Below are 25,842 nucleotides of genomic sequence, written 5' to 3' on the forward strand. Positions count from 1 at the left end.
ACTATTTTTAATTAACTGCAGCTGCTACTGTTTCAAAATTATGTACAGCAACCAATTTGCAAGTGCAATTCCACATACTACAAATATGCCTCTCGTTCCCATACAAAGCTGCATTTTTCAGAGCGCATTAATGAGCGATAAATCCAGCCTTAGGAGAGCATTGGATAGCATCATTCACATGGACACAGAAAACTTTGCCACCTTATACTGAACACCTTACTTTATTGGTTGGCCTGCTTCTTTGAGAAGTTAACAGTTACTCAGTTACGTGAGATGAAAGCCAAGCAAAATTATGCTTGCCTTGCAGACCATATTTTTCAGTTATAGCTTGAGATCGTTGCCTTGAAGGAGAAATCTGTACATTTATTTGCAATGACTAATACTGCATCTGAAATTGGAACCATCTAGTTAATAAACCTGTCATTGAAAGTATGATTGATCCTTTGGTTCCTGCAAGGAATCCGCTAAAGAGCTTTTTACAAAAAAAGACATTTGTTGGTACCATCTTCAGTATATTCTGGTGAATCTCCTAATACCATCAACTTCTGGTTTAAACCTAATTCCGTGTGGTTAATATTTCAGTTTGTCTTAGTCCTTTTGCAGTTGGATTGCTCAATCATCACCAGCTGTTCCAACGTCTACAAGTTATTTGGAAGTGTGTCCACTTCTTGTGTGGTACCACTTGAGCTCTTAAGGTTAACTTGCTACTGAAAAACTGCTTGTAACATTTGAATCTCTGGGCATTTTTATGGATCAGGTGGTATTATATTTGATATGGATAGGCTTTGGGTCTGTCATGGGGCTTTCATACCAAATCTCTCTCCTTTGATTTGGGTCAAAAAAGAACTCATTGTTTACTGCTATTCAAATCCAAAGCGGAACATAGTCCTAATTACCTATTTTGGATAGAGAAATTTAGGATGTCAAACAAGCATCACACTTCCATATAGTGCAAAACCATGTGTGGCAGTGGACAGCACAGTAGGTATTTGAAGATTAGGAGCAATGACATAGTAGTTACTTTAATGGATTAATAATCTAATTCTAGATTGATAGCTAAATCGTGAGTTCCTGTCACCTGCAAGCTGGGGAATTCAGTTATCTTTTAATAAATCTGGCAAAACTGCCTGGTTTGGTCATGTGTTTTTATAGGAAGAAATCCATTACCCCTAACCAGTCTGGTCCATGTGTAATTGCATGCTATATAGCAATATAGTTACCTCTTAACTGGCTTCTGAAATAGCATAGCAAACCACTTGAGTTGTCAGGAAGGTCACTCACCATCACCTTGAGCAATTGTGGATGAATAACTAAATACTGGATTTGCCAGCAGTCCTCATCCCGTAATAAAGAAACCCAGGATAAATGGTCAGAAAATTTAAATCACAGGCCTTTTAGAGGCAGGGATCGTGGAAAGTTGGTCAGTGGTGTGCCAAGTATGCTTCTATTATTTTCCCAGAGGTGGGCTCCTGTGGCAGCAGTTGCCTGCCCATCCCTGACAGAGCCATTTAAGGTAGATGAAAGGGTAGCTTGATCTTAACTGTGACAGCAATGCAGTCTTGAAGAATGTACTCTAGGCATGAGGTGCTGGGGTTATTGTCTATGCCACTATCTCAGAGCCACAAGGCTGAAACAGATAAAGCTGCAGCTAAAGCAGTGTGGAAGAGCTCTGCTTCCACACTGGCCTTGATAGCTCAGGTTCTTTTTTAATAAACCCTCAAACTATTAAACAGTATTTCCAATTTGACATCCTTTATGATTTCCTCTCTGCATCAGTATTACCCCCGCTCTGAGAGGTTGCTAATTGGGCTTCCCTTGTCTGTGTAGTACTTGCCATTGGATGGTGAATGAAGAGGTGACCTCTTAATCTGCTGCCTTCCATGAGATCTTAATGCTATAGGTGGCAGTATAACCAAAATGTCAGAGCTGCCTGCAAGATGAATCATTTGAGGGATGCAAAGCTACTTTGGTGAGACTTCACTAATGCAAAACGTGTTGCATACACCTGGAGAGCATAAATAGGAAGATGTTTCTCTGAAGATATGGGAAGGATACGTTTATAAGCACCCTCTACAGTTTTCAACATCTGCTGTGCCTTTGAGCCAGTTTGTTTAGTTGGTATTGTGAACCCATCCCATTACGTTAGCTGGAGTCTGCAATATCTTTTAGTTGTGAACTTACAATAGTTGGAGATTGCTTTCATCCCATTTGTTATGGCTTGTGTTTATATGCATGTCCCAGAGACATAAGCCTTCTCAATATAGTTTACCATCCATCTAATTACTATAGTTTTACCTAATTGTCTCATTTGATCTGTATTTGTTTTACTGTGTAGTAATAACAATTTGCTCCAAACAGAAATGTTACTAAAACCTAAATAACATGCTGGAAATACTCAGGCCAGACTGCATACAAAATAGGAGCAGAAGCAGCCATTTGGCCCCTCCAAGCTTGCTCCACTATTTGTGGCTGACCTGTTTGCTTTAAATTTCACATTCCCATCTAGCTTTGATAATGTTTGATTCCCTTGCCTAACAGGAATTAATTTACCTCTATCTTTTTAAAAAAAAATTCAATCAACCCCACTCTGCCACTTTTTGAGGCAGCATTCCCAAGACCCACAGCCCTGAGGGAAAAATTACTTTCCTCATCTGTTCTTAAAAAGGTGACCTAATTTTAAAACAGGTGCCCTGTTTCTAGGTTCACATACAAAAACTCCTATGTCCATCTTGTTGAGACCATTTAAGATCTTTTATATTTCAATCAAATAAAATTCCAATGGAAGCAAGCCCAATCTGACCATCCTTTCCTCATGAGACCACTTGTCATTCCAGGTATCAATCTAGTAAATCTCATCTGAGCTACCTCCAATGCATTTACATCCTTGAATAAGGGGACCAAAACTGCACCCAGTTGAAATGTGATCTCATAAATGCCCTCAGTAACTGAGGCATAGCATCCATATTTTTACATTCAATTCTCTCACAATAAAGCATTCCATTAGCCACCTTAAGTACTTACTGTACCTGCATGTTAACTTCTTGTGACCGTACAGTAGAACACAATTCCTTCTGTATCTCAATCTGCAGTTGTTCTCCATTTAAATAATAGTCTGTTTTTTATTCACCCTGCCAAAGTGAGCAACTTAACATTTTTCAACATTCTATCCATTTGCCAGAGATTCACTCTCCATCTCCATCCTCTTCACAACATACTTTCCAATCTAACTTTGTCATTTGCAAACTAGTGTCATGCTTTTGCTTCCCTCATCTAAGTCATTGATATAAATTGTAAAACGTTGAAGCCCCAGTATAGACTCTTGTAGAACTCCACTCATTGCATCCTGCCTGTCTGACAAATACCCATTTATGCATACTTTGTTTTCTGCCAGCAAGCCAGATTCCTGATGCATGCTCTATTTTACTTCCTAAAACATGTGACTTTATTTTCGGCATCAATCTTTGATGTGTCACATTAATCAAATGCCTTTTGGAAATCCCAAGTATAATACATTCAGAGTCCCCTTTAGCAACAGCACATGGTGACTTTCCAATTACTTTGTATTTTTTTAACTGCCCGGTTATAAACTCCTTAATTGTCGCTGCCCACATGACAAATGTCAAGCTAATTGGCCTATAGTTTCCTGTTTCCTGCATTCTAGAGGGGTTATGTTGGCTACATTCTAGACTGATGGCACCTTTGCAGAAACTAGCAAACTGAAAAATTAACACCAATGCATCAACCTCATTAGCTACCTTTAGGATGAAGCCCATCAAGCCTGCAGCTTCTGTCAGTTTGCTTAGTACTGTTCCCTAGTAATTATCACTTCACCTAGCTCCTCTCCTTTTCCATCTCTTGATTTACTCCATCTTTCATAATGAAGACAAGCAAAATATTTGTTCATTCCATCCACCATTTCCTCTTTAATAATTTCTCAATCTTGAGGGCCAACACTCACTTTTTTAAATTGTTGTAGAAACTTTGATATCTGTTCTTACATTTGTGGTGATTATCCCTTTAAGGACAACAGAGCAGAAGTGGGTCACCTGGCTTGAAGAACCAATTAGGACGGAGAGTTGTTAACTACCCCAGGGGGTGGAGTTCTATCTTGGGCAGAAGGCATGTAGAAGATGTAAGGACTGGGGCAGCTGGTGGGCTACCAGCCTCTACAGTTTTCCTAATAAATATATTTTGTGTTCCTGAGGAAGTCTGTGTGCTTCAGTACAATTTCTAAGTAGCTTCTTCTCCTGTGCTTTATATTCTGATCAATTGTCTGACCTGCCACTCAATCTTTGCACAGTTATGCGCTTTTTCCTTAATTTATTGCTTTCCTGCTTTAATTAACCATTCATAGTAGGTTATCACCTTTAAAATCAGTATATAATCACAGCTATCCAGGAGCTGCTACATACTGCAACCATGATGCACTGCCTGCTCTACCTGCCTCTGTTTCAATTAACTAAATTATTTTTTAATCTTGCCACAAATTCCCATACTGCTGTAAACCTCAGGGATAGAATAGATTTAACTAGTCATGCGATACTTGCAAACAGCTAGCTAGCTTCCTCTGTAATTGAGCAAGAACCATTTTCTACAGGGTGAAAAGGTTAGAAAAAGCAAATGAGCACCTCTTTGCCCAATTCCTAGCACTCCATTGTGGTCATACTTGAATTTGTGTTCTGAAACAAAGAGATTAGCTATACCTAAACCAGTTCAAGCTTTTTCACTTAATCTACTGACTGCTTACTGTGTATAGCCTCTATCTCCTTACTTAGGCCCCTGGATGAAACTTAACTGCAAGCCATGTATAAGCTAAGTGTTAAATTTGGTACAAACTACATTAGTTTTTGTAAAATGGTTTAAGATTCCCTAAACTCCCAGCACTCCATTGCAGTTGCTCCCCACTCTGAGAACAAAGAAATGAATGCTTCAGGGATAGACTGTTTAGCAAAATTGTTTTCTTGTTTGGGATGTACTATACAATTATCGATGCAATATACTTTGCACATTAATCATTGCCTATCTAAGAGAAGTTGCCCCACACAAAACACCCACATGGCATTTGATTTTAATTTATAAGTTAGGCAAATCTGAGGTTAATATTTCAGGTGACTGAATTTTAACAATCTAAATACTTTTTATTAAATTGAAGTGCATGTGAATTAATATTTAGTAAATCATATTTTAAGGAGGTTAAACTGATTTCAGCTGGGAAGCACAGTTCTGTTCACAATCTGAACATACCAGGCTATTGGGAATACCGGGTGAATGGAATTGCCACTTCTGTACCTGTTGTAAACTTTGAAATTTCAAAGATTGATTTAGTAAATTTTGATTTACTAAAATTTGGGATTCCAATGACCTGCATTTTTGCTGCCTCTGCAGCTTAATCAAAACATAAGGAGTTTAGCAAATCAGCAGAATCTCTTTTTATAAAAGTGGGTTTTTTTGCAAAGTCTAAAATAGTACATGTGATTGCACTGCAACTCCTCAATAACTGAGCAGAGAGATGTGATCCCTTACCTGCACCTAAACTTGACTAAATTGTGATGTTGCATAGTTTTAAAATGGCTAAAATAAGTCATTGCTAAATCATCTATTTTGAATGATTGTACAATTTATTTTATATTGTAATTTATCTCCACACGTTTAGCAGGTATTTTCTTTCCTTGCCTCTGCTTCTTTTGTATTTCAATACTAATTTTATGGCTATCAAATCTTTCAATTGCTTACAGTTTATCTTCCTGCTTTCTGTTAAAACTCTTTTCTTTTCTCACTTATTTTGTTGTTTTCTTGCGTTCTTCATTTTCACTAGCTTTCCTGATTCCCTCATGTGAGTATTTAGTCTTAATTTTCATTTCAAAGCTATCTTTTCACACAATTTTAAAAGCAAGAATGTGTTAAAACTCTGCACTTCATTGATACCTAAATTTAGGATTGTTGATTTTAGTTATTAAATCTAAATAGCTAACATGTAACACCTTTAACTTGTGGGGGAAATGTCTAGAGAAGTGCTTCATAGGAGTATAATTGAACAAAAATGACATGAGCTGAAGGAAATTTTGGAAATAAATATGAAAACTTGGTCAGAGTTGGGTTTTAAAGAGTATTTTTTAAAAAAGAAGCTGGAAGGAAATTCCTTGATTTGGGTTCTGGATGGTGAAAGGTATAGCTTCTAGTGGTAGAGTGGAGGATGCACAAGTGATTACAGTTGGAGGAATAGTTCTTAAGTGTCGCAGGGTTGGAAGAATTTACAGCAACAGGGAAGAAAGGAAGCCTAAGATTGAGGGATGGTCAGAACTTGGTTAGTTTATGAAATTAGCAAGAGGGTTTACAATGAGCTCCAACTTCAGGGTGAATGATGGGAGACTGGCTCAGAAAATATTTGAATAATTAAACTTGGATGGGGGAACCAGCAGTGAATAGAGTTGGGTGGTAGGGGGTCTGTATGATAAATGAGATGAGGTCAAAAGCTCAATTTGAAGCCCATCAGATGCCAATGTTGTGAACAAGCTAGTTCAGCTCAAATGTGACCAGAGAGCAGAATGGAGCTGGTAGCAAGAGGAAAAAAGTGTGGCCGACGTTGAAGACATTGGCTTTCTTATTCCCAATGTTTAATTGGATGTGATTGTGGCTCATCCGGACGTCGGCAAGCAGACTTGATGAAATGAGAGTTAGGTGCTGTCCGTATACATGTGGAACCTGAAGCCATGAATTTGGATGATGTATTTGGATGATGTCTTTGAATGGCAGCAAGTAAATGAGAAATAGGAGAGAAAGCAATAGATTTTGAATTTGAGACAACAGGGCCAGAACAGAATCCATTGCAGGTGATTCCTTGGCTGCCACTGGAAGGCTGAATGGAATCGGGCAGGGAGTCCTATTCCACTGTCATGGAAGAAAGCATTGAAGGAGATTGGCATGGCCTATCATGTCAAAGACTGCAAAAGAGGTTGTGAAGGGACAGTGTACCACTGTCACAGCCATTGAAGATGTTTTTTGTAACTTTTAATCAGGACCGTGTTGGGGATGAAAAATCTTTTCAGTTTGGAAACTGATTCAAAACAATGCAGTCAGATCACCAGTTACAAAGAAACATTAAATTCCAAAATAAATATTGTTATTAAAAACAATCTTATGTCTTTTCCAACAATATTGTAGGCTTCAGTAGATTTGGAGGTGTCATCAGGGGATGTAGAGAACGTATTTAAAGCTGAAACTTGTCATCTTGTAATTGGAAAAATAGATTTCCAACTCTGACACCAGTTAAAAGTTTCTAATTGAAATAATTTTATAAGCTAGTCTCAGCTAGTACTGTGGTGCATAGTAATTGACCTGGGTTATATTTGAGTATCGAATACTGCACTGTTGTCAATGAACTGCACTGAGATGTTTTACTGTAGAGTTCAACTTGGTGGCTAGTTAAAATGTAGTGTTTGTAATACATTAAATGCACTGAAAATTTGAGTTCACTGACCACTAGAGAACTTATTAGCCTTGATTGCAGCGGATCATGTCAAACTATAGCTGTTGTAAACACGAGTCGATAGTTTTGACTCTGTTGCACACTTATTCCATTGCTCTGTATCTGAAGTTGCTTTGGAAAGTCAGTAACAATGGAATGAGCTGTGGTTAATTTGCTGCAAATATTACAAATCTATCCTATTTATTGCAGCTTGAAATTAATCAAGCTTAGTTGTTTTCAAACAATAGTAGCTAGGCACTGTGTATAATGGTTTGAATGTTGAATATGACCCATTTTGGTTCCAAAGCTGATATCTTTAAATGATGCATCAAATTAATGAAGATACTTATGATCATTTGAAGAATGTCCTTATTCAGTATTGATTTTTTTCTTCTCCCTCTTTCTCCAGTAAATATGGTTTTAGTAAACAGTCAAAAACTGAAAAGGTAAGAATTAAACTTGAATAATCTCATTTATTCAAAAAATTTAATTTCATCTTCAGTTTGAGATTTTTCTCTTCTGTTTGCATTGCTCAGCATACAGTTAATTTGAGCTTGCATTGATTAAAACGTTTAGTTCAATAAATCATTCCTATAGTCAGAGATATTTAAAATATATTTTTATTTGCTGTTTCCCATTGCCACAGAACTTTGGGGTGGTGGTCAGGAGGATAATAGGAATTAAGAATGGTGTGTTTGTACAAAGTCTCAGGTAATTTCTGTGGTTTTTAGCTTGTAAAGGTTATATTTGGTAGCAGGAAAGGAGGACGCTAGAGAATTGGATATAATCTGAAAGAAAACTGCTTTCAAAAATTCGATTTTTAAGGGGGTAAGACATGACAGGAGAGCTCCAAATTGATCTGCTCTGCATGTTCTGTGGAAGGCCAGGAATGCTTTCAGTGCCCAGAGCCAGCATCTGTGCAGGAAGTATCTCCAGCTGCAACTCCTGGAAGCCTGCATTTGGAGCTGGAGCGGCAGATGGGGACACTGGAGAATCCATGAGGCAGAGTATTGTGGATAGCACGTATACAGAGATGATCACTGTCAGCTCAGACTCCACAGGCAGGAAGGGAATGGGCGCCTGCTAGGCAGGTGCTGCAGTAATCTCCTGTAGCTGTTTCCCCTGCAAAACAATATACTGTTGAGAATAGCCTTTAAGGGGAAAACAAACGGCCAAATTTATTGCATCACGGTTGGTTCCACTGCAGAAGGGAGCAGTAAAAATTACGGGAATGCAATAGTTATAGGGGATTCAATTGTAAGGGGAATAGTTAGCATCTCTGGCTGCAAACGAGACCCCAGGATGATATGTTGCCTCCCTGGTGCTAGGGTCAAGGATCTCGGAGGGCAGCAGGACTGTCTGAAAGGGGAGAGTGAACAGCCAGTGGCCGTAGTGTACATTGGTACAAACAACAGATTTTAAAAAAGGGATGGAAGTCCTAAAAGTGGAATATAGGAAGCAAGCTGAAAAGGAGGATCTCGAGTAGTGATCTCAGGATTGAAGTTTGTTTATTAGTCACAAGTAATGCTTACATTAACACTGCAGTAAAGTTACTGTGAAATTTCCCTAGTCGCCACAGTTGGGCGCCTGCTCAGGCCAATGCACCTAGGTTACTACCTGTGCCACATACTTTTCAGAGTAGAAACAGGCTGCATAGGATGAATATGTGGGTGAAAGAATGATGTGAAGAGAGGGTTTCAGATTCCCAGGGCATTAGAATTGGTCCTGAGGGAAGTGTGACCTGTACAAACAGAACAGGTTACACCTGGGCAGAATTGGGACTGATGTCCTTGGTTGGGGCACTTGCTAGAGTGGTTGGGGAGGGATTGAAGTAATATGGCGGGCGATGGAACCTTTGCAAGGACTCGGAGCAGGGGGAATTCAGAACAAGAGGAAAAGACAGGAGAATAAGGGAAGCGATAGAGAAATCAAAGGCCAGAATTTGGTAAGGTGTGAGTACAAAAATAATAGGAAAGGGAAAAGAAATGTTAAGCGCACATCTGAAGGTTTTGTACTTGAATGCTCAGAGCATTCAAAACAAAATGGATGGACTGGTTGCACGGATAGATGTAAAGGGGTCTGATGTCTTTGGCATTACGGAGACGTGGTTCCAAGGATGGGAACTGAACATTGAGGGCTATTCAGTGTTTAGAAAGGAAAAGGTGGTGGAATTGCATTGTTGATTAAAGATATTGATACAGGAAAAATATTAGCATAGATGATGTGAAATCTGTATGGGGCGAGTTGATAAACAACGAGGGCCAAAAAACATGGGAAGTTATGGTAATAGACCGCCAAACTGTAATGGTAATGTTGGGAAAAGCATTAGACTGGAAATCAGATGCATGTATTTAAAGAACATCTGTGATTATGGGAGACTAATCTGTATATAGATTGGGAGAGTCAAATTAGTCACAGTACAATAGAGGAGAATTTTCTGGAGTGCATGCAGGATGGTTTTCTGAAACAATACGTTGAGAAACTAACAAGGGAGCAGGCAGTATTGGACTGGGTATTGTGCAATGAGAGAGGATTAGTTGTCAGTCTAGTTGTGAAAGAACTCTTGGGGACAAGTGACCATAATATGGTAGAATTCTGTCACGGTGGATAGTGAAGTAGTTGATTCTGAGACCAGGGCCCTGAATCTCAAAGGTAACTGTGATGATATGAGGCATGAATTGGCCATGGTGGACTGGGCAACTCTACTGAAAGGAAAGACAGTGGACAGGCATTTAAAGAATAAATAGGTGAATTCAGGAAGTTTTGTTCCTGTTTGGCGTAAGAGTGTTAAGGGAATTGTAGCCAAACCATGGCTTAGAAGGGAAATTAGCGAGAGTATCAGATTCGAGGAAGAAGCATACAGATTGGCAAGAAGAAGACAGTAGTGTGCCTGAGAATTGGGAGCAGTTTAAAATTCAGCAAAGGCAGACCAATGGATTGATTAAGAAGGGAAAAATAGAGTATGACAGTAAGCTGGGGAGGAACATAAAAACCGACTGTAAAAGTTTCTATAGATATGTAAAGAAAAAGATTGACCAAAACAAACGTGGGGCCTTTACAGTCAAACAAGAGAATTCATATGAGCAATTAAATTTGTACTTGAATTCAGTTGTCACAAAGGAAGACATGAACAATGTGCTAGAGTGCTGAGGGAAACGTGTTAGTGAGGAGCTGAAGGAAATCAGCATTAGAGAAATGGTTTTGGGGAAATTGAAGGTAGATAAATTTCCAGGTCCTGATAATCTTTATCCCAGAGTACTTAATGAAGTGGCCCTAGAAGTAAATCCATTGGTGATTATTTATCAAAATTCTTTGGACTTTAATAGTTCTACAGATTGGAGTGTAGCTTATGTAAGCCGGCTAGTCAAAAAATGAAAAAGTGAAAATGGGCAACTTTTGATGAGAGCCTAACGTTTGTACTGAGGAAGTTGCGAGAGCCTTATCAAGGATTTCAAAACTCAGCAGTTGGAAGACAGTGGTATAATCAGACAGAGTCAGCATAGATTTACAAGACGGAAATCATGCTTGACAAATCTATTGGAATTTTTTTGAGGATGTAACTAGTAGAGTTGACCAAGGCAAACCAGTGTAATGTGGTTTAGACTTTCAAAAGATTTTCAACAAGGTGTCTCATAACAGAGTACTATGTAAAGTTAAAGCATGTGAGATTGCAGGTTGCCTTGAGAGGGATAAAAAGCTGGTTAGCAGATAGGAAGCAAAGATGTTAGAGGTAAGTTTTTCAGTCAGGGTGGTGAGTGGAATCAGCTGCTGTCGATGGTGGTAGAGGCGAACTCGCTGGGGTCTTTTAAAAGACTTCTGGATGAATACAAGGGATTTAATGGGATTGGGAGTTACAGATAGTTCTATGGCCTGGTAGGTATGGATGTGATCGGTGCAACTTGTGGGCCGAAGGGCCTGTTTGTGCTGTAGTGTTCTATGTTCTATAAATGGGTCTCTTCCTGGCAGTCAGTGACTAATGGGGTTCCGCAGGGATCTGTGCTAAGACACCAACTGTTCACATTATATATTAACCTGGAAGAGGGAATTGAATGTGTTATCTCCAGTTATGTAGTTGGTACAAAGTTGGGTGGAAGGGTGAGCTGTGAGGGTGCAGAGATGCTTCAGTTTGATTTGGACAGGCTATGTGGGCATCTGCATAGTAGATGCAATATCATATGGATAAATGTGAGGTTATCCACTTTCCTAGGAAGAAAGATTATAATTGAATGGATGTAAATTGAGAGAATTGGATATTCAATCAGACCATGGAGTCCTCATGAATTCAGTTGCTGAAAGTAAGGCATGCAGGCAGTAAAGAAGGCAAATGGTATGTTTGCCTTCATAGTGAGAGGATTTGAGTATAGGGATGTTTTGCTGCAATTGTACAGGGCATTAGTGAGGCCACATCTGTAATATTGTGTGCAGTTTTGGTGTCCTTACCTGAGGAAGGATATCCTTGCTATAAAGGGGGTACAGCAAAGTTTACCAGGCTGATTCCTGGGGTGGTAGGTCTGCCATTTGAGAGACTAAGTGGCTAGGATTATATTCACTGGAGTTTAAGAGCACGAGAAGGGCTGTTGTAGAAACTTATAATTCTAACAGGGTACATTCAGAATGACTGTTCCCAATGATGGTGGAGTCCAGAACTAAAGTTAATAGTTTGAGGATGACGGGTAAACCTTTTTGAACTGAAGTCAGGAGAAATTTCTTCACCCAGAGGGTGGTGAATGACTGGAATTCAATAGCACAGAATGTAGTTGAGGCCAAAGTGGTGGTGTGTGATTTCAAGAAGAATTAGATATTGCCGTTAGGGGCTTTATGGGCGGCATGGTAGCACAATGGTTAGCTCTGCTGCTTCACAGCTCCAGGGTCCTGGGTTCAGTTCCCGGCTCAGGTCACTGTGTGGAGGTTGCACATACTCATGTCTGCATGGGTTTCCTCCAGGTACTCCCGGTTTCCTCCCACAGTCCAAAGATGTGCAGGTTAGGTTGATTAACCATGCTAAGAAATTACCCCTTAGTATCCAGGGATGTGTAGGTTAGAGGGATTAGTGGGTATAATATGTAGGGATATCGGGGTAGGGCCTGGGTGGCATTGTTTAGTGCAAACTTGATGGGCTGAAGGGTCTCTTTCTGCACTGTAGGGTTCTATGATCTAAAGGGATTTGGGAGGGGGGAATTTGATTATCAAAATCAATGGTGGAGCCAAATGGCCTATCCTGCTTTTTGTTTGTGATAATTCCTTGATAGTTTTTGAAGTGTAGTCTGTTTTTTGTAAGTTGCCAACTCTTTATATCCTTAATGGTTTTGTCTTTTTCAGACTGCAATCAAACTTGCCATATAAGGATATTATCTGTCTTTTACTGTTACGACCAGATTCTAATATTTTCCAATATTGTCACTTGGAGATGTTGCATCATTGATTTGCATAATTTTGTTTTGTTTTTACAGAATGAAGACAAAACAGGGACCCTGGGAACAGGACTGGCAACTGGGATGACTGACGTATCTGAGGAAGAAGACTTGCAGGCTGTTGAAGAGGTACATTATTATCACACAATCTTTGTAATAAGAAATATCTTTGTTTGCTTTAGTATCTTTTCCTCATGACTAATTCAGTTTATAATTACCAAATTAAAAGCAAGGGATCACAATTTAAATACTATGTTTTTAATTTGCATGAATTCCAAATTGTGAATACTAGGTTTTATTTTAGAAAAAGTCCTTTTCAAACCCCTGGAACCGTGAAAATCAAATAGAATAAACCAGGAATTAAATACAAGTTCATTAGATGAAGTTGTCTGGACTCTGAGAACCAAATTACCTTAGAAAATTAGAATTCTGTTAATATTTTCCAGCTGATTAAAGTCTATTTTAATACCAGCAAATGAATGAACAGTTTGCAATGGGTAAATTACATTTGAATGTAAATGCTATGAGGACAAGTAGTAGTACTGAGATATTGCATTTGTCATACACCAAATTGACCGCTAACTTCATGACAGCCTAATGTCAATACAAAATAAAAGGAAAGTCTGGAATATTACTTCTGATTCTTAACTTTAATATGAGTGGAAGAAAAATAACTTAATGTTCTGAAAATCCTCCAATATACCCACTGATTCCTTTGAGAAAGTCCATCCAAACAGCAGGGAATAAAAGTTCAATCCAGGTTGACAACCCTATGGCTGCCCAGACCCAGGAAAACACCTCAGCCTCCATTGTTCTCATTTGCCAACTTTTGTTTTATTTTAAAAGTTTTTGCACAATTTTTTTTTGTTTGCAACAGGAGGATCAGGGGCAAGACAGACATTATTTATCCCCAGTTTTTCAACTTTGGTATAGAGTGGTTAGCTAAGCTACTTCAGGAATCAAGCACATTGGTATGGGAGTGGAATAAGAACATAACATAAGAACATAAGAAATAGGAGCAGGAGTAGACCATCTAGCCCTTCGAGCCTGCCCCGCCATTCAATAAGATCATGGCTGATCTGTTGTGGCTCAGTTCCACCTTCCCGCCCTCTCCCCATAACCCTTAATCCCCTCTCTTGTCAAAAACCCATCAACCCGCTTCTTAAAAATATTTAGCGAGGCAGCCTCCACCACCTCAACGGGCAGAGAATTCCAGAGATTCACCACCCTTTGAGTGAAGAAGTTCCTCCTCAACTCCGTTCTAAACCGCCCCCCCTTTATCTTGAGGCTGTGCCCCCTAGTCCTACTGTCTTTTTTGAGCGGGAAGAGTCTCTCCACCTCTATCCTATCCATCCCATTCATCATCTTATACGTCTCAATGAGATCTCCCCTCATTCTTCTAAACTCCAACGAGTACAAGCCTAGTTTATTCAGCCTCTCCTCATAGCTCAACCCCCTCAACTCTGGTATCAGCCTAGTAAACCTCCTCTGCACTCCCTCCAAGGCCAAAATATCTTTGCGCAGGTGCGGCGCCCAAAACTGCACACAGTACTCCAGCTGCGGCCTCACCAATGCCCTATACAGCTGCAGCAAGACCTTCCTACTTTTATATTCAATCCCCCTCGCTATGAAGGCCAGCATCCCATTCGCCTTCCTGACCACCTGCTGCACCTGCAAGCTGGGTTTTTGCGACTCATGCACAAGGACCCCGAGGTCCCTCTGCACCGTCGCCTGCTGCAGTTTTTCGCCCCGTAAGTAATAGTCCTTCCTACCATTCTTCCTACCAAAGTGGACCACCTCACACTTGCCAACATTAAATTCCATTTGCCATTTCCTGGCCCATTCGCCCAGCCTATCTAGATCCTTCTGCAGACTCTCCACACCCTCCGCACAATTTGCCGTTCCCCCAATCTTGGTGTCATCAGCAAATTTCGACACCCTACACTCGGTTCCCTCCTCCAGATCATCTATATAAATGGTAAAAAGCTGAGGCCCCAGCACCGACCCCTGGGGCACTCCACTAGTCACCATCCGCCAATCCGAATAGCACCCGTTGACCCCCACTCTCTGCCTCCTATTTGACAACCAATCCTCTATCCACGCTAACACCCTACCCCCAACTCCATGTCCCTCGACCTTCTGCAATAACCTCTTGTGAGGTACTTTGTTCAACGCCTTCTGAAAATCCAGAAAGATCACATCCACCGGCTCTCCTCTATCCACCGCCCTAGACACATCCTCGTAGAACTCCAGTAAATTTGTCAGACACGACTTCCCTTCAATGAAACCATCCTGTGTCCGCTCTATCAAGCAATTGCCTTCAAGATGCCTCGCAATTTCCTCCTTAATGACGGATTCTAACATTTTACCTACCACAGACGTTAAACTAACCGGCCTATAATTCCCCGCCTTTTGCCTGGCACCCTTCTTAAACAACGGCGTAACATTAGCCGTTTTCCAGTCTTCCGGCACTTCCCCGGAACCCAGCGACGTCTGGAAAATAACCACCAATAATCATCTGGAATAACCAGATGAAGATGCTGGGTGAACGATTTGGGAATAGTCAACAAATTGAACGATGTTCAAATGGAACAAATCTTATTGTTCAGAATACTATCAAATGAGAATTTCCAAATGAATCATTTGCTTTTAACTTGAGGGTGGAGTAGTTTAAGCTCAATTCATTAACATAAATGGAAACCATAATTTTTTAATCTTTAATTATTTGATTGCAGCTTCGCATTAAAAAACTGATGACTGGAATGGCTGTGATGGCGTCTGAGGAGGTAATTTTAAATGCTGAAATATACGAATAATTAACGTGAGGCTAAGTTCTATTTTAATTGATTCTAGTCTATAAAACTCTGCAAGTTGTCAGGTGAATTTTGTTCATAAGCTGTAAGAAGGAAACTAATTCCGTAGTGCATGGTGGCTGTGATTAGTACTGCTGCCTCAGCTCCAGGGACCTGGGTTTGATTCCTGGCTTGGGTGACTCGGGAGTTCGCACAGTCTCCACATGTCTGCATGGGTCTCCTCTGGCTGCTCCAGTTTCCCCCCACAGTCCAAAGATGTGCAGGAGTTAGGTCATTGGCTATGCTAAATTTCCCCTTAGTGTCCCAGGATGTGTAGGTTAGAGGGATTAGCTGAGTAAATATATTGGGTTATGGGGATAGGGCCCGAGTGGGATTGTTGGTGCAGATTCGAAGGGCAAATGGCTGCCTTCTGCACTGTAATTGATTAGGCAGGATTCGGATGTTGTTTGGGAGAGGCTGTTTGAGAGTAAAGCCACATAAGACGTGGGTGTCTTTTAATGAGCAATTGATCAGAGTGCAGAAGAGGCATATGCTTGTGAAAAGGAAGTATAGGAAAGGCAGGATTTGGGAACTGTGAATGACCAGACAAATTGAGAGTCTTTTTGAAAAGAGAAAGAATGCATACAGAAGGTCTGAGCAACTAAAAACAGATGAAGCACTTGAAGGATATAGGCAAAGTAGAAAAGAACTGAAACAGGGATTGGGTCACTAAATGTCCTCAGGCAGGATTAACGAGAATCCCAAAGCATTTTGTATATTTTTGGGATTAAGAGGTAGCTAGAGAAAGAGTTGGTCCACTCAAGGATGAAGAGGGAAATTATGTGAAGAACCAAAGGAACTAGGTGAGATCCTTAATGAGTACTTTGCATGGTGCTCACAAAAGAGAGGGACATGTTGGTTGGTGGTGCCTCGGAGGCGTATATAAACCCTCTAGAGCAGGTCATCATTATGATGGAGAGTGCGTTAGTATTAAAAAGCACTAAGGTATACAAATTCCGAGGGCCAGATGGCATCTATCGCAGATACTGAGAGAGACAAGAAATGAAATTGCTGGGCCTCTAACAGAAATCTTTGTTTCCTTGTAGGCCATGGGAGAAGTGAAGTCCTAGAGGATAGCCAATGTTGTCCCGTTTTTTAAGAAAGGTAGCAAGGATAACCTGGGTAGTTATGGGTCAGTGAGCTGGACGTCAGTGATAGTGAAATTGTTGGAGAAGATTCTTAGGATCTATACACATTTGAAACTGATTTTATTAGTGAAGGACAGCATGGTCCTGTATGAGTGAGGTTATGTCCCTCTAATTTAGTTGAATATTTTGAGGTGACAAAAATGATTGACAGAAGGACTGTGAATGTTGTCTGCAAGGATATTTGACAAGGCCCCTCATGTCGGGCTGGTGCAAAAAGTTAAATCGCGAGGTCAAGGATGAACTAGCTGGATGGATTTGTAACTAGCTTTGCCTTAGAAGACACAGCGTAGTGATGGAAGGCAGTTTTTCTGAATGGAGGTCTAACTAGTTGTGTTCCACAGGGATCGGTGCTGGGACCTCTGTTTGTAGTATATATAAATGACTTTGGAAGAAAACATAGCTGGTCAGGTTAGCAAGTTTGCGGATTATACTAAGATTGCTAGAGTTGCAGATAGTGATGAAGATTGTCAGAATACAGCAGGATTAGATAAGATGGAGGAATGGCAGATGAATTTAATCCAAACAAATGCGAGGTGATGCATTTTGATAGATTCAATTCAAGTGGGAGCTATAAAATAAATGGTAGAATCATCAGGAGCATAGACACACCTGGGAATACAGGTCCACGTATCTTGGCAGCACAGGTGGAAAAGATGGTGAATGAAGCACATGGTACACTTGCCTTCATCAGCCAGGACATCAAGTATAAAAGTTGGCAAATTGTTAGTTATGTAAAATGTTGGTTAGGCCACATTTGGAATACAGTGTCCAATTCTGGTCGCCATACTACCAGAAGGACGTTGAGGAATTGGCGAATGTAGATTGGGGGCGCAGATTGGGAGGTAGGTCTGCTGAGGAATAGTGGAGGATCTCAAAGGAGATCTTTCTTGGTGTTCAGCAGAAATTTATTCTGATGGTAAAGAAGGATCGTAGGAGCAGATAATCAGCCATGGGTAACGAAGGAGATAAAGGAGAGTAAATTAAAAGCTGATGCGTTTAGAGTGGCTAAAAGTAGTGGGCGAGAAGAGGATTGGGAGAGGTTTAAATATCAACAAAGAATGAAGTTGTTGATAAAGAAAGGAAGGATAGACTATGAATCTAGGCTAGCGCTAAATATAAAAAAGGATAGTAAGAGTTTTTATAAATATATAAAAAGGAGGAGGCTGGCTAGGGTGAATGTTGGATCTTTAAAGGATGAGAGGGGGGATTTAGTGGTGGGGGATGAGGAAATGGCTGAGGCCTTGAATAACTTTTTTGCTTCGGTCTTCATGGAGGAGGATGCAAATAGTTTGCCGGGTGTTAACGATGGAAAGATGGTAGGAGTGGAGGGCCTGAATGAGATCATTGTTACTAGAGAAGCAGTGCTCGACAGGCTAGAGGGACTGATGGTGGACAAGTCCACAGGACCAGATGGAATGCAGCCAAGGGTTCTGAAGGAAATGGCGGAGGTGATAGTGGATGCCTTGGTGATTATTTTCCAAACCTCGCTGGATTCCGGGGAAGTGTCGGAAGATTGGAAAACGGCTAATGTTACGCCGCTGTTTAAAAAGAGTAGCAAGCAAAAGGCAGGGAATTATAGGCCAGTTAGTTTAACGTCTGTTGTAGGAAAAATACTTAAATTCGTAATCAAAGAGAAAATAGCGGGGCATCTTGAGAAGAATTGTTTAATAGAGCAGACGCAGCACAGATTCGTTAAGGGGAAGTCGTGTCTGACGAATTTATTGGAATTCTGAGGATGTGTCTAGTGCGGTGGATAGAGGGGAACCGGTGGATTTGGTGTTTCTCGATTTTCAGAAGGCGTTTGATAAGGTGCCACACAAAAGGTTGTTACAAAAGGTTAGGGGGCATGGAGTTGGGGGTAAGGTGTTAGCGTGGATAGGGGATTGGCTATCAAATAGGAGGCAGAGAGTGGGCGTCAATGGGTGCTATTCGGATTGGCGGTTGGTGACTAGTGGAGTGCCCCAGGGATCGGTGCTGGGGCCTCAGCTATTTACCATTTATATAGATGATCTGGAGGAGGGAGCCAACTGTAAGGTGTCGAAATTTGCCGATGACACAAAGGTAAGCGGAACGGCAAATTGTGCGGAGGGTGTGGAAAGTCTGCAGAGGGATCTAGATAGGCTGAGCGAGTGGGCAAGGACCTGGCAGATGGAATACAATGTTGGCAAGTGTGAGGTTATCCACTTTGATAGGAATAATAGTAGGAAGGACTACTACTTGCAGGGCGAAAAGCTGCAGCATGCTACGGTGCAGAGGGACCTGGGGGTCCTTGTGCATGAGTCGCAAAAACCCAGCCTACAGGTGCAGCAGGTGGTCAGGAAGGCAAATGGGATGCTGGCCTTCATAGCAAGGGGGATTGAATATAAAAGTAGGGAGGTCTTGCTGCAACTGTACAGGGCACTGGTGAGGCCGCAGCTGGAGTACTATGTGCAGTTTTGGTCGTCGCACTTGCGCAAGAATATTTTGGCCTTGGAGGGAGTGCAGAGGAGGTTTACTAGGCTGATACCGGAGTTGAGGGGGTTGAGCTATGAGGAGAGGCTGAATAGACGGGGCTTGTACTCGTTAGAGTTTAGAAGAATGAGGGGAGATCTCATTGAGACGTATAAGATGATGAATGGGATGGATAGGATAGAGGTGGAAAGACTCTTCCCGCTCAAAAAAGACAATAGGACTAGGGGGCACAGCCTCAAGATAAAAGGGGGGCGGTTTAAAACGGAGTTGAGGAGGAACTTCTTCACTCAAAGGGTGGTGAATCTCTGGAATTCTCTGCCCGTTGAAGTGGTGGAGGCTGCCTCGCTAAATATATTAAAGATGTGCGTAGATAGGTTTTTGGTAGGCAAGGGAATTAAGGGTTATGGGGAGAAAGCGGGAAAGTGGAACTGAGCCACTTCAGATCAGCCATGATCTTATTGAATGGTGGGGCAGGCTCAAAGGGCTAGATGGCCTACTCCTCCTATTTCTTATGTTGAGACTTTGGAGGGAGTACAGAAAAAGTTTGCCAGGATGTTGTCTCGTATGGAGAGTATTAGCTATGAGGAGAGATTAAATAAACTGGGATTGTTCTTCCTGGAAAGATGGAGGCTGAGGGGCGAGCTGATAGAAGTTTATAAAATTGAGGGGTATAAGAGAGGGTGAACAGTTGAAAGCCTTTTCCCAGGACAGAAATGATAATTAAAAGGGGACACAAGTTTAAGATATGGGAACAAAGGTTCAGTAGAAGTGTGCAGGGGAAGTTGTTTTCCCTGGGGGCCTGGAATGCGCCACCAAGTAAGGTGTTGAGGCAGACATGTTAGTGACATTTAAGATTTATCTGGATAGACACATGAACAAGTGGGGAATAGAGGGATACAGACAGTTGGTCTAGCTAGGACAACATTATTGATGCAGGCTTGGTGGGTGGAAGGGCCTGTCCCTGTGCTGTACTGTTCTTAGTTCTTTGTAATTATTGCATTTATAAGGCTTGCATTGTTTCATCAAATTTTCTTAAGATGTAAGAAGAAAAGTAATTGCTGTGTTTGAGGCTTGAGTCACATGCAAGCCAGAGGTTTAGGAACTAGATAAATTTCTGTAATATATGCAGAATTAACAAAATTTAGAATTGTCCATATCCTTCCTTGACAGGGTGGAAGCAAAGAGAATGTTTTCCCCATTTGGGAAAGATTAGAATTAGGGACACTTTAAAAATAAGGGGTCTCCCATTTAAGACAGCAATGAGGAGAATTCTTTCTGTAGGCCCTGAGCCTTTGGAACTCTCTTCGCCAGAGTAGTGGAGACAGCGTCCTTAAACATTTTTAAGGCAGTGGTCAATAGGTTCTTGATTAACATCAGGGTTAGTGGAATGTGGAGTTGAGGCCATTATCGACATTGTCAAATACTGAAGTTTGAACTGATGTTACTGATCTAACATTTGAATTTTTGCAGCCATGGTTAGTTACTTGACATTTATTTCATATCTTTGACTTTCAGGGAAAACTGACTGCTAGTACAGTGGGTCACATTGTAGGATTACAGTCAGAAAAAATTAAGCAGATTGCATCAGAGTATGCTGAAAAGGTAAGGCACTTTGCATCAGATTTGGGTTCCAATGCATTTCTTCTTGTATCACATGGGTGTTCCAATGCATTTCTTGGCTCTTCAGTTATTGTTCTTGTAGAGGAAATTTGTGCTCAGGTGGGGTGCTATATAGGACAAATTTGGATAAGTGGAGTCTTTTTGGTGGTGGCATTGTTGGGTCAGGATAGTGGCAGAATACTGCATGTTAAAATCTTGCGATATTTATGTCTGTATACAAGCACATGGGGAAGCCATGGAATATTTGAAAACGCGTAGGAATTTAAAAATTAAGGTGGTGCTTAACCAGGAGCCAATGTAGGTTGAGTATAAGGAAGAAGGATGAAAAGTACTTGGTGCTGGTTACCATATCATGAATTGAATTGGGCAAAGTGAATGCTCAATTTACAGATGAAGTGTGGGATGCTAGCCAGGAGTGGGTTGAAATGGTTGAGTCTGTGGTGACAAAGACATGGATGGGGGCCGTGGTAACCAATGAATTGAGGTGGGCAAGTCGGTCCATAACATGAAGATGGAAATTGGCTGTCTTAGTGATGGCATGGAATTATGGATGAAAGCTGATCTCAGGGTCAAGAAAGGCACCAAGATGCAAAGTCCTGTTGAGTCTCAGGTAGTTGCCAATGAGAGAGATGGAGTTGGCAACTAGGTGAAGGAATTTGTGGTGGGGACTTCAGAATTCCCACTATTTAATTGGAGGACACTTCTACACGTGCCGTATTAAATATTGGGAAAGCAGTGTTAGTGTAGAGACCTCTGGAGTAATTGAGATGTGGTAGAGCTGGATGTCGTCCACAGAAGTGTGGAAACTCTCTTTGGATGTTGTTGCTAAGGGACAGCATGTACCTGAAAATAAGAGGGGGGCTAAGAATGGATCCTTAGAGGAGTGCACCAAGAAGAATGGTGTAGAAGCAGAAAGAAAAGCTATTCAGGGGATTAGGGTGCCTACTTTTTAGCTGACACTTTACTGGCTGATTTGGGTATAGGATTCACCAGGAGCGTGCACGCAGCAAGAACTTATTCAAACGCTACACAAGATTGTACTCAAAAGCTTGAATGTCTAGCAGATGAGCTAATTGTATAGGCAAATTAATTACATCAAGTAAGATCTTGGATGTTAACTGGGTAGTTTTTCTTACAATTAGTCAGTCATGTCATTTGGTGATTATTTCAGCACATTTGCAGCTCCTTTTTGATTCAGCAGCAAACTGTCGCTGTAAGTATCAAAGAAAAGTGACAATTTTAATAATTGCAGCAATCTGAGTTTTCAGCTGAGGATCGCCCTGAAAGACTTGGAGCCGCTCAGCAATATCGAAGACAAGTTGCATCCCTGAACAAGCAAATCTCGCAAAAGACGAAGCAGTTGGAAGAGGTAGGTTTCTGGACTGAAACTTATTTCTTCTGTTCACAATGCAATAGCTTGCTGTCTGAGCAAAACTGAAACAAGAACTCTTGAAGCAGATTTGGGTCATAAGTGTTTTCCTTTAAACTAAGCAAAGGTACATGCTTTGACCAGAGGATCATGTTGATTTTGCATTTCTCTCCATAAAATTTCTTGCATTGGTGATTGTTTTTTAAACTGACGCGCAATGGCAGGATATCGTAAGATTCAGCAACTTTCTTTTATGTAGCACCTTTTTCAGTAAAATGGCTTTACAATACACTTGGCATCAGACTTGAGCAGGAATAGCATGAAAATTTAGGCAACTAGTAAGCTCTGTTGGAATAGGTGTGCAAGTTGGGGCGGGGGTGGTTGTTCATGGTGGATGATGCAGGATATTTTAAAATAGAGTTAGGGAGAGTGTTTCCAGTTACTCTGTAATCAATCTTGGAATGAAGGAGAGAAGGACATGAACAAGAATGTTCCAGAAAGGAGGAGCAGGGCTGAAGAGGGATTTAAAATTGGGGTGAGGAATTTGAAGTCCCTAAAGTATGGGAAGATATTAGAAGTTGGGAAGCTGAGATGAATTGTCTTGAATAGGTTTCAGGTGAAAGAGATCTGAATTTTTTGAATTTTAAAAAGATGCACCTTAGGCCATTGGAATAGTTCAATCTGAATACATGAAGGTTTCAAAAACCCAAGTAGAAATAGTGAAGGAGCCATATTTTGGAGATGGAAGAAAACATCCTCCGTAATAGTATTTGATTTTACCGATTTGAATGTAATCACCAATTGAGGGTGCACAACATAAGATTGAGTTTGTGTAGACATTCAGAATTAGACTAGTGAAACAGAGATCAAGTGATGAAGTTTTGGTGAGGACCAAAAAATAATTTTTCATTTGCGATTGTTGATCTGCAATAGTTCTGGCACATCCTAGACTTGGTTTGAAATGGGCAGTACATTAGACAGTAGAATCTGTTTTGAATGTTGATAACCACCTAGAATTTCAAAATCCCTACTACAGACGTGCTGCACAAAAGCAAGACTCAGATGATTTTTGGTTGAATGTAAATAGTGATAACTAATAATAGATGCTCAGCATGGGAAGATGTTGGGGATGCGGTCCCTGTCCTAGACTCACCATATCTGGTAGTCAACCGTCTGAACAAAGGCATTGGGAATCTATGTGGCAAGGTTGTGAATAACAAATGGTAACTGGGTTATGAGGACCTTGGATGCAGAGGTGGAATAAATTGCTGAGAGATCTGGGTAAATGCAGTGAAAGGAATTGGCCAGTATCTGACAGAAATCAATGGACAACTGTAGCATGGTGCATTTTTAAGGGTACAGTTCCAGGCACAGTTGTATGATCAAGGCTGTTGAGTAGGAATAGGTAATGGGATTGTAATGCACAGGTCATTGAAGTTTTATGACCAGTGCATTAAGGGTTTTGGGGTGTGTTGCCGGAATAACGGAGTCTTTAAAATTATGATTTTATTTGATTTACTATTGTTACGTGTATTAGTATACTGTGAAAAGTATTGTTTCTTGCACACAATGCAGACAAAGCATAGCGTTCATAGAGAAGGAAACAGAGTACAGAATGTAGTGCTACAGTCATAGCTAGGGTGTAGAGAAAGATCATAATGCAAGGTAGGTCTCTTCAAAAGTCTAGCAGCAGGGAAAAGCTGTTCTTGAGCTGGTTGGTACATGTCAAACTTTTGTATCTTTTTCTCGAAAGAAGTTGGAAGAGAGCATGTCCGGAGTGCTTAATTATGCTGGCTGCTTTGCTGAGGAAACAGGAAGTGTAGACAGAGTCAATGGATGGGAGGCTGGTTTGCGTGATGGATTGGGTTACATTCATGACCTTTTGTAGTTTCTTGTGGTCTTGGGCAGAGCAGGAGCCATACCAAGCTATGATACAACCAGAAAAAATGCTTTCTATGGTGCATCTGTAAAAGTTGGTGAGAGTTGTAGCTGACATGCCAAATTTCCTTATGCTTCTGTGAAAGTAGAAGCATTGGTGGCCTGTCTTAACTATAGTGTTGGCATGGAGGGGAGGAGAACAGGACAGTCCATATGTGTAGACTATTTGGGCTATGTTGATTAGGATAAACACGAACGTTACTATAAGTCACTGCGTTGGATGTTAGATTTACAAGGGCTTTTGAACTCTAGAATAAGTTGTATATTTAGTAACCACAATAACCATATATATGACCAAGTGGATGCAATGAAATTATCATGAACTTTTTCATTTTTTTTTTAATAGCTTCAAGTTAAATATAGTGGAATTCAGACTACATGTGAGGAAGCAAAGAAGAAACTGGTGGAGGTGAGATTTACTTTTTCAGGTAACCTGCAAATCTAGCATTTGTATATTGCTTAAATCATTCATAAAATCACAAGGTAGTACAGTATGTACAGTAGTATAATAGCCATTCCCGTCTCTGTCTCCTTCAAAGGACAATCCAGTTAGTCCCACTTACTTGCTCTTTCCCCCTTATCCCACTATTGTTTTTCTTCAGATATTTACACAATAGCCTTCAAAAGATACTGTTTCCACTTTCAGACAGTGCAACTCATACCCAGTGTTTGTTCACCCTCATGTTCTTTCTGATTCTTTTGCCTATCATCTCAAATCTGTCCTCTTTTTAAGTCATTGAAAACCATTTACTTTTACTTCCTAATTTTAAGCGTACCAAACCACTACCTGGCCACTTTCACTCGCAAGGAAAGCAGCCTCAATTTTCCCAGTCTATATGCAAAAACTAATCCCTCATCCCTGAAACCATTCAGCAATTTTCTGTATCCTCTCCAAAGCCTTCATTTTCTTCCTAAAAATATGCACCTTAGAATTGGATGCACTATTTCAGCTGGGATGAAGTACTGTTTTATATTAGTTTAGGCTAACTGACTTTGTACACTCGCTTCCTTTTATTCATAAAGTCTGTATGCTTTATTAACACTGTTATCCTGTCCTGCCACTTTGCCAGATTTACCTTTTAGGTCTCTGTTCTTGGAGACCTTCTAAAATTGTGCTGTTTGCTTATATTGTGTTGCTTCATTCTTCCTATCAACATGTATTGTCTCTTGTGTATACTTAGGTAAACTATAAAGGTAATACTTTTTGTTCTGGGAACAACTATAATTGTGAAAGTGAGGGTTACCAGTAGACAGTATTCTTGAGGGAACCTGGTTAGTGAAGAGAGAGAAAGATTATGACTGGGTAATATGTTCACTTTATTAATATTTTCTGTTGGGCAAATGGAACTGTCAGCTGATCTGACGATATTAGCAAATGAATGTCATGAAACTAAAACTTGTTTATAATTTGCATGTCAGGTTTTTGACATTATTGAGTTCTTTGAGAAAGTGACCAAAGAGGTGGATAGGGGTAAGGCAGTTGACGTGGTATATATGGATTTTAGTAAGGCGTTTGATAAGGTTCACCATGGTGGGCTTCTGCAGAAAATGCAGATGTATGGGATTGGGGGTAATCTAGGTACTTGGA

General features: G+C 40.6%; 1 protein-coding gene across 2 annotated transcripts in view; it reads left to right on the top strand.

The window, feature by feature from the left end:
- The window catches only part of ccdc93 (CCC complex scaffolding subunit CCDC93), a 61,206-nt gene that overhangs the window by 16,558 nt on the left and 18,806 nt on the right, over positions 1–25,842 (top strand). Inside the window, exons 8-14 of one of the 2 annotated variants that reach the window (XM_080199299.1) lie at positions 5,816–5,833; positions 7,875–7,911; positions 12,916–13,005; positions 15,612–15,662; positions 20,843–20,929; positions 22,200–22,316; positions 24,601–24,663. In XM_080199299.1, coding sequence (XP_080055425.1) covers positions 5,816–5,833; positions 7,875–7,911; positions 12,916–13,005; positions 15,612–15,662; positions 20,843–20,929; positions 22,200–22,316; positions 24,601–24,663 — 463 coding nt within the window. The remainder of the gene's footprint in view (positions 1–5,815; positions 5,834–7,874; positions 7,912–12,915; positions 13,006–15,611; positions 15,663–20,842; positions 20,930–22,199; positions 22,317–24,600; positions 24,664–25,842) is intronic. The other variant, XM_080199300.1, reaches the window with a different exon arrangement.

This window comes from Carcharhinus amblyrhynchos, chromosome 11 (assembly GCF_965287045.1).
Source record: "Carcharhinus amblyrhynchos chromosome 11, sCarAmb.v2.hapA, whole genome shotgun sequence".
Classification (NCBI taxonomy): Eukaryota; Metazoa; Chordata; class Chondrichthyes; order Carcharhiniformes; family Carcharhinidae; genus Carcharhinus; species Carcharhinus amblyrhynchos.